General features: G+C 51.0%; 1 protein-coding gene across 1 annotated transcript in view; it reads right to left on the bottom strand.

The window, feature by feature from the left end:
- Window positions 1-967: 967 nt before the first annotated feature.
- The window catches only part of LOC106818565 (bromodomain and WD repeat-containing protein 3-like), a gene marked incomplete at its 3' end in the record, with an annotated part of 12,831 nt that continues 4,583 nt past the window's right edge, over window positions 968-9,215 (bottom strand). Inside the window, exons 8-11 of the mRNA XM_014823263.1 lie at window positions 6,137-6,649; window positions 4,406-4,506; window positions 1,869-2,040; window positions 968-1,108 (exon numbers count right to left, since the gene is read on the bottom strand). Coding sequence (XP_014678749.1) covers window positions 968-1,108; window positions 1,869-2,040; window positions 4,406-4,506; window positions 6,137-6,649 — 927 coding nt within the window. The remainder of the gene's footprint in view (window positions 1,109-1,868; window positions 2,041-4,405; window positions 4,507-6,136; window positions 6,650-9,215) is intronic.

Here is a 9,215-nt window from a genome sequence, read left to right as displayed (position 1 = left end):
GGAGAAGAGAGACGAGAGAAGACGGAGAGAGAGAGAGAGAGAGAAGAAGAAGGAGAGAGAAGATGAGAGAGAGAGAGAGAGAGAGAGAGAGAGATGAGATGAGAGAGAGAGATGAGAGAGACAAGAGAAGAGAGAGAGAGAGCGAGAGCGAGAGGCGGGGAAGACGAGAGAGAGAGAGAGAGATGAGAGAGAGGAGAGGGCAGAGAGAGAAGGGAAGAGACGGAGATAAGGATTACTCACCGGACAGTCGGCCTGGCATGTTCAGGGAGACGCACATTCCACTCTGACTGCCATAGTTCAGATGCGAGAGAGAGAGAGAGACAGAGGGAGAAATAGACAGAGAGAAATAGCAGACAGTGAGAGGACAGAATTAGAGCCAGCGATGAGAGAGAGAAGAGGAGGCAGAGAGTAGAGGTTACTCACCCGGACAGATGCGGCTGGGCCATGTTGTGTAGGGAGACGCACTTCCACTCCTGACTGCCTTAGTCCAGATGCGAGAGAGAGAAGAGAGGAGAGAGACAGAGGGATGAGCATAGACAGAGAGAGATAGAGACAGTGAGAGAGACAGATAGAGCCAGCGAGAGAGAGAGAGAGAGGGAAGGGAAGAGAGAGATAAAGGTTACTCACCCGGACAGTCGGCTGGCCATGTTGAGGGAGACGCACTTCCACTCCTGACTGCCATAGTTCCAGATGCGAAGAGAAGAGAAGAGAGAGAGGACAGAGACGCGAGGACTGGACAGAGAGAGCATATAGACAGTGAGAGAGACAGATGAGCCAGCGACGAGAGAGAGATGAGAGAGATAGAGGTTACTCACCCGGACAGTCGGCTGGCCATGTTGAGGGAGACGCACTTCCACTCCTGACTGCCATAGAGAGAGAGAGACAGTAGAGAGAGAGAGAGAGCAGAGAGAGAGAGAGCAGCGAGAAAGAGAGAAGGGAGAGAGAGAGAATTAAAGGGGTTACTCACCCGGCCAGTCGACTGGCATGTTGAGGGAGAACGCACTTCCACTCCCTGACTGCCATAGTTCCAGATGCGAGCGATGCCATCCTTACTACCGCTCACAAAGCGCCAGCTGTTGTGACTAAACTGTATGCTGTCAACACGATCCTGGCAATAATAATTATTATAATCATCATTATAATAACAATAATAATAATTAATAATAATAATAATAATAATAATAATAATAATAACAGCTATGCTCACAAAGCGACAGCTGTTGTGACTAAACTGTATGCTGTCAACACGATCCTGGCAATAATAGTATTGATAATTATAATAATAATAACATAATATAATTACACTGTTTGAGATTCCAGGGAATAGTATTAATGTGGAACGTGCAGTGAACACCCTCAGACTTTTACACTGGTAGATGCCAGGTGAACATTATGAAGTAGCGAACCAGTGAAACCCGGACATTACGTTTGAGATTCCAGGCGAATATATAATGCATGAACATGCAGTGAACAACCCGGAACATTACCGTTTGAGATTCCAGGTGACTATATAATGTAGGAACGTTGCCAGCTGAACCGTCAGAACATTACACTGTAGATTTCAGCCTGTGAACATATGAGGTAGGAACACCCAGTGAACAACCCGGAACATTACCGTTGAGATTCCAGGCGACTATATAATGTAGGAACGTGCAGTGAACCCTTCAGAACATTACACTGGTAGATTCCAGGTGAACATATGAGGTAGGAACACCCAGTGAACAACCCGGAACATTCCATGTGGATTCCAGCAGCTATATATGTAGACGTGCCCGTGAACCCTTCAAGAAGCATTACACTTAGTCCAGATTCCAGATGAACATATGCAAGGTAAGGAAAAACACCCAGTGAACAACCCGGAACATTACCGTGTGAGATTCCAGGTCGACGATCTTCTCGGGAACATCGCCGCCGAAGTAGTAGACGCGGATGACGTGATCGGAACTCCCCGTCGTGAGGAACATACCGCCGGCGGAGAACGACGAGCAGATCATCTGCGATCCGGCCCGCACGCGTTCCGTGAACTTCAGCGGATGTTCGCTGTGGAACGAACGACGGAATGTGGCGACGATCGACGAGGAAAGAACGACGGAACGTGGTTAGAGTGATCAACGGGGGGGCAGAAAGAAAAAGAGGAGGAAGACTGTCGCGTGAGGTTGTAACGATGAACAATGTTGTGGAGGCGAACAACGAAGGCACGGATCACAGTATTGTGCAAGGTGGCGTTACGCGCACGCCGCACGCACCACGCACGTCACGCACGCATTGCACGTACGCTCGGCACGCCACGATATGCACGCACAACAACACACACACCACCAACAAACACACACACAGACACCCACCCACACACTTTCACATTCAACTGTCCAACTCATCCTTGGCCACTTTGAATCAGCATCACTCACACAAACACCTACACAGTGCACACCTACACGCCATGCTGCCGCCGTGGTAGGAGCATGCACTTACGTGACACTCGGAGTAGATAAGTTAGCGAATTCATTCCCTTTATCGTACTCCTGTTAAACTGGTATGAGGTCGGGAGTAGATCCACACAAACAATTGTCTACTCCTTTCTACATAAATCAGCACTCCGCCCCACACACTACACACCTACACACCTACACACCTACACACCTACACACTACACACGTAACACACCTACAACACCTACACACCTACACACGCTAAGCACACCTACACACCTTACACACCTACACACTACACACTACACACTAAAACCTACACACCTACAACACCTACACACCTTACGCACTAAGCATACGCACCTACGCCACTACACACCTACACACCTATCACACCTCACACAACTACGCCCCACACACACCTAACACCTACGCACCTACGCACCTACGGCCCAAGACCTACGCACCTCACGCCACCTTACGAACCTACGCACCTACGCACCTTACGCACCTACACATCTACCACACTTAACACACCTACACACTACCAAACCTATCGCAATCTACGCACCTACGCACCCTACGGCACGCTATCGCAACCTACGCTACTTAACGCCACCTACGCACCTACGCACCTACGCACCTGACGACCTACGCACCTACGCACCTCGCCCTACGCACCTACGCGACCTAACGCCACCTACAAACCTTACGCACCTACGCACCTTACGCCTACGCCACACTACGCAACTACGCACCTACGCACCCTAACGCACCTACGCACTACGCACTACGCAAACTACGCCACCTACGCACCTACGCACCTACCGGCCCCAAACCTACGCCACCTACGCACCTACGCACCTACGCACCTACGCACCTACGCCAACTACGGCACCTACGACCTACGCACCTGACGCACCTACGCACTACGCACCTACGCACCTACGCCACCTGACGCACCTACGCACCTACGCACCTACGCACCTACGCACCTACGCACCTACGCACCTACGCACCTACGCACCTACGCACCTACGCACTACGGCAACCTACGCACTGCGCACCTACACACCTACACACCTACACAACCTACACGCTACCACCTACACCACCTACACACCTACACACCTACACACCTACAGCAGAGTATTAGCCAGGAATGAGTATGGTAAGAGTGCAGAAAAAATATTTGAGAGTGCAATTTTTTTGCATGTGTGTCTCAGCCAAGACAATAGATCAATATTTGAGGCCGTGCTACACATTTTTGTCCGTGCAGTTTCAAAACTGACCGTGCAAATCACGGCTGCACGGCTCACTGGCTATTACGTTGACCTACACGCCACGCTGCGCCGTGGTAGCGAGGACGCACTTACTTAAACTGGTAATTTAGACTAGCTATTATATGAGAAATATTTAATTTAAATCAAAATTCTCTCCCTTCTCCTCTCTTCTCCCCTCTCCCTCCTCTCTCGATCTCTCTCTCTCTCGACCTCTCTACATATATGCAACTAATTAAGAAAATTTAATAATTAAACTAGTTGGATTTGAATAGAAACATAATAGGTGTCGTGTGCACTACTTACTTGTGTAATAAATTCTTTCGCATCGCACCACGGTAATATATCTCACTATATTTGCTATCTGCTATTTTTATTTTATATATAAACAATAACTACATTTGCGAATGAAGGATTACCGACAGAGATATTATAACGACTGATCACTGAATACACTAAAGTCCAAAATTTTCTGCTTTACATATCCAAAATTCCGCTTTTCTCCGCTTTGTAAATTTGGCAATTTTCCGACTTTCAAAAATGAATCATGGACTCCTAGAATATGGTACTCACCTCACCTCTGAACACTTGACATTTTCGAATTTTTTTATTTAAAAAAAAAAAATCCCTACCTACCCTACCTAATTTTTTCAAGACCGTTCTCGGAAACACATCATTTATTTTTTTAGGCCTTACTTGAACTGGTATGAGGTCGGTGAGTAGATCCACACGAACATGCAACCGTCGTTGCCCGTCGAGATGAGAAACCGATGTTTCTTGTGACACGCCGGCGAAAACTGAAACGCAGGACGACGAATGTACACGCACGCACACATACACACATACGCACACACACACACACACACACACGCGCACGCATGCACGCACGCACGCACGCATGCACGTAAACAGCTCACTTCATGTATATACGGGTAAGTTAATCATGATATGATTTAATCACGAATTAAGGACTTAAATTACGCCTTCGTGAAGCACCGGACCCTGTCCGTCCCTCTACTGCGTCCTCTTTGAGCGTCCGTTCGTCATTACATATATCACAGTAAGTGAGGCGCAAGGGTGCGAAATATAATGTCGAATCGGAGTTAGTAAATACTCCCGTATTTACTGTCGGACTCCCTGATTGACGATATGCAGGAGTCGCGTGTGCACTCCCTGAAAATTCTCCTATACTAACTACTCTGGCCTCGTGGAATTGCCGTATTTTTTCAGCAAATGTGCCAAAGACAATTTGGCAGACGTGCACCGCATGAATCTTTCAAAATAAGCAACCGCGTTATTGTAACTGTTTAGTTTTGAAGCTTCAGACTGCGACTCGCTCATTTTGCTGCTGACTCCCTCTTTTGAGTGCAGGTGAGTCTGCTTTTGTTCAAAGTTCAATCTTACCCCTGCAACTCGTTTCAGCATTGCACACCGTGTGACTATTTCGCGCACACAGACTCAGGTGTTTCTGCGTTGCATCACCGTGACATTTTCCGCACAGCGATCTCAGTGTTCGCGTTGCACACGCGTACATTCCACACACGACTCAGGTTTCTGCGTTGCACATCGTGACATTCGCGCACACGAGTCAGCGTTTCTGCGTTGCACCCTCGTGACATTCCACTACACACTCAGCGTCTTGCGCGTTGCACACGTTGACATTCCACACAGCGACCAGCGTTTCTGCAATTGCCACAATCGTGACATTCCGCCACCGACTCAGTGTTTCCGCATTGCACTATGACATTCCGCACACTACTCAGTGTTTCTGCATTGCCACATGCGGACATTCCGCCACACGACAGCTTTCTGCTTGCCACACCGTGATCATTCGCACCTGATACTCAGTGTTTTGGCGTGCACACCGTACATTGCGACACACGACTCAGTGTTTCTGCGTTGCACACCGTGACATCGCGCACGAGGACTCAGTGTTTCTGCGTTGCATCACTGATGACATATCCGTCACACTACTCAGTGTTTTGCGTTGCCAACACCAGTACATTCCGGACACGACTCAGCGTTCCCAACTCCGCGTTGCACACGGACATTTCCGCACACGACTCAGGTTTCGCGTTGCATCACCGTGACATTCCACACACGATCTCAGCTGTTCTCGTTGCACACCGTTACATTCACACACACCGACTCGAGTGTTTCTGTCGTTTGCAGCACCATGCGTTGCGTAGGTAGATTTTTATTTAGCGGGGGGGGGCATCTGGGGCGGGCCTACATTTTCGTTGGGGGGGGCACAATAATATAACTTTCTTGATATAACTGGTTCTAGACGCATTGTTTTCATTCAATTTTTTTTAATTATCAAGCATTGAATATTTTAGTTGCGGGGCACTTGGGGCGGGCACAGAAAAATTGTTGGCCGCCCCAGGCCCCCGAAGCCTACGCCCCAGACACCGTACATTTCCGCACACGAATCAGTGTTTCTGCGTCTGCACCACCAGGGTCGGGCGCGGCGATCCAGCTGGGAAGGTGGAGCGCGTTGGGACGGAAGGCGTCTGCTCGCGGTTGCGGGAATCTGGCCGGATTCCATCCTAGTCTCTGTCGCACGAGCATACGCCCGCGTCGGCCGCCGGAGGCTGCGACAAGGTCATCCGCGTCTGGCGCCTCCGCTCGGCCGCTCCCGTCGCCGTGCTCCTCGGACAACACGCAACGATCACGTCGCACTGCACGTGAGTAGTACAGGTGGGCGCCACCTCTCCTGCACGCCACGGCCCGCTCCCGGGAGTAGTAGCAGGCGGGCGCCACCTCTGCACCGACGCGCGCTCTCGCTGCACCATATAGTAGTAAAGGGGGCGCCCACTCTCCGCACGCGCGCGCCTCCTTGCCTGCACGTGTAGTACAGGGCGCGCCACCCCCCACCGGCAGCGCCTCGAGCACGTTCCAGCAGTAGTACAGGTGCCCCACCGCCCCCGCCGTGCCTCGCTGCACGAGTATAAGGGGCGCCACTCTCGACCGCCTTGCTGCACGTGGAGTGGCTACAGCGTGGCCGCCATCCCTCGACCGCGCGCCTCGCTGCACAGGTCGAGTAGCTACAGGTGCCCACTCTCCCGCGGACGCCGCGCGCCTCGCTTGCACGTGAGTAGCTACAGGGCCCACTCTGCCGCACACCGCCCTCGCTGCCACGTGAGTTTAGTTACTAGGGCCGCCACTCTCCTACGCGCGCTCCGCGATCGTCTCACGTGATTTAGTACAGGGGCGCCACCCCCCGCCCCTCCCGTCGCGTGCACGTGAGTACACAGCGTGCGCCACTCTCTGCACAGCGCGCCTCGCACCACGGAGTATACAGGGGCGCCACTCAGCTGCGCGCACCTCGCTGTATGTGAGTAGTACAGCGGTGCGCAACCCCCAGCCGCTGCGCCTCCGCGCTGCCGTGAAGTAGTATCAAGGGCACCACCCACCGCCACCTGCTGCACGTGAGTAGTACAGGGGGCGCCACTCCCTGGGGAAAGTCCCGCGTCAGAAGTAGTGTGCTGTTACGACCCGCTTATAGGCTTCGCATGTCTTTCTATTGCAGTGCGTGGTTATCTCTGTGTGGTGCGTATCTGTGCATGCTAGGGGCCGGCGGGAGCGCGCGGGACTGAGCAGGAGGCCCGTGTGGTTGCGTATCTCTGTGTGCCGGCGCGGCCCGTGCGTATCTCTGGGTGTGCGTAAATCTGTGCATGCTACGGTGCAGTCGTGGTGTGCAGTGTGTCATGTGCTCGGCGGGGGGTGCTGGTCGCGGTGTGTGTTCTGCGTATGGGTATATTCGCTGTGCGTGCGCGTGCTTGATGTCGGTGTTGTGGGTGGTGGAGGGGTGTGTGGGGGTATGTGCGCCGTGGGGGTGCGGTCTACATTTCGTTGGGGGAGGGCATGTGGTGTGTTGTCGTCGCGGTTTCAGGTTTCCCGGGGCGTTGTCACAAGAAACTATTCGCGTTCTCAATCTCGTACGGGCAACGACGGTTGCAGCGCGTGGATGCCTACTCACGACCTCATACCAGTCAATTTAAGGCCTAAGAAAAAAGTACAGATGATGTGTTTCCGGAGAGACGGTCTTGAGAAAAAAATTAGTAGGGTAGGGAGGGATTTTTTTTTTTTAAATAAAAAAATTTCGCGAAAGTGTCAATCTGTTCAGATGGTGACGGTGTATACCATTATTCTAGGAGTTTATGATTCATTTTTGAAAGTCGGAAATATGGGCCAATTACAAAGCGGAAAAAAGCGTGAATATTTGATAGGGTTTTAAAGCATGAAAATGTTGGACTGTTAGGTGTTTCAGTGATCAGTCGTTATAATTATCTCGGTCGGGGGTAATCCTTTCATCGCAGAATTAGGTATGTGTATAGATAAAGCATAAAAATAGCAGTATATCCGAATATAGTGTGATATGATTCCGTGCGTCTGATGGCGAGAAAATTGATTACCAAGTAATAGTCCAACTACACCATAGGTTTCTATCGCAAATCCAACGAGCTACATTATCTACACACTTTTTCTTAATTATTGCATTATATGTAGAGAGAGAAGAGAGACGAGTAGAGGAGGAGAGGTGGAGAATGAGAGGGAAGGAGAGAATTATTGATTTGAGAATAAATAGTTCTTCACTATAATAGGGTCGCCATCTAAAGATAAGCGCAGTTTAAGTAAGTGCGTCCTGTCGCTACCACGGCGCCAGCGTCGGCGGTATCAACCGTAATAGCCATGAGCCGTGCTGCCCTGATTTGCACGGTCAGTTTTGAAACTGCACGCAATAAATGGCTAGCACGGCCTCAAATATTCATCTAGTTGCTTGTGAGACAAATGCAAAAATAATCTGCACTCTCAAATATTTTTTTCTGCACTCTACCTATACTCATTCCTGCCTAATACTCTGCTGTACGTGTGTAGGTGTGTAGTGTTAGGCGTGTGTAGCGGTAGTTTTGAGTGTGTAGGGTGTTAGGTGTAGCGTGCGACAGGCGTAGTACCTTGCGTAGAGGTGCGTAGGTGTCGTATCTTAGGTGCGTTAGTGCGTATGCGTAGAGTGGTAGGGCGTAGGTGCGGAGTGCGTAGCGATGCGTACGTTGCGTGTGCGTAGGTGTCTAGTGCGTATGTGCTTAGGTGCGGAGTTCAGTTAGGTCGTGAGTGGCGTAGGTGCCGGTAGCTGCGTATCGTGCGAGCCGTGCGTAGTGCGTAGGTCTGAGGTCGTAGTTGGTATGCTGCGTATCGTAGGTGCGTAGGCGTAGGCCCCGTAGGTGGCGTAGGTGCCGTAGTGCGTAGTGCGTAGGTCTAGGGTGCGTTAGGTGCGTAGGTTTAGTGCCGGACGTGCGGTGAGTTGCGTAGGGTGCGTACGGGTTGCGTAGCGTGGCGTAGGTGCGGTAGGTGGTAAGTGATGCTTAGGGGGATAGGTGCGTTAGGTCTTTAGGTGCGTAGTTGCGGTAGGTGCAGTATATCGTAGGTTTGTAGGCCAAGTGTAAGGGTGTATAGTTTAGTGCTGTAGGTGCTAGTGCGTAAGGTGCAGTGTACGTCGTTAGTG

This window comes from Priapulus caudatus, unplaced genomic scaffold (assembly GCF_000485595.1).
Source record: "Priapulus caudatus unplaced genomic scaffold, Priapulus_caudatus-5.0.1 Scaffold2341, whole genome shotgun sequence".
NCBI classification, from domain to species: Eukaryota; Metazoa; Priapulida; class Priapulimorpha; order Priapulimorphida; family Priapulidae; genus Priapulus; species Priapulus caudatus.
The sequence above is the reverse complement of the archived record's forward strand: the minus strand, read 5'-3'. Positions and strand labels throughout refer to the sequence as shown.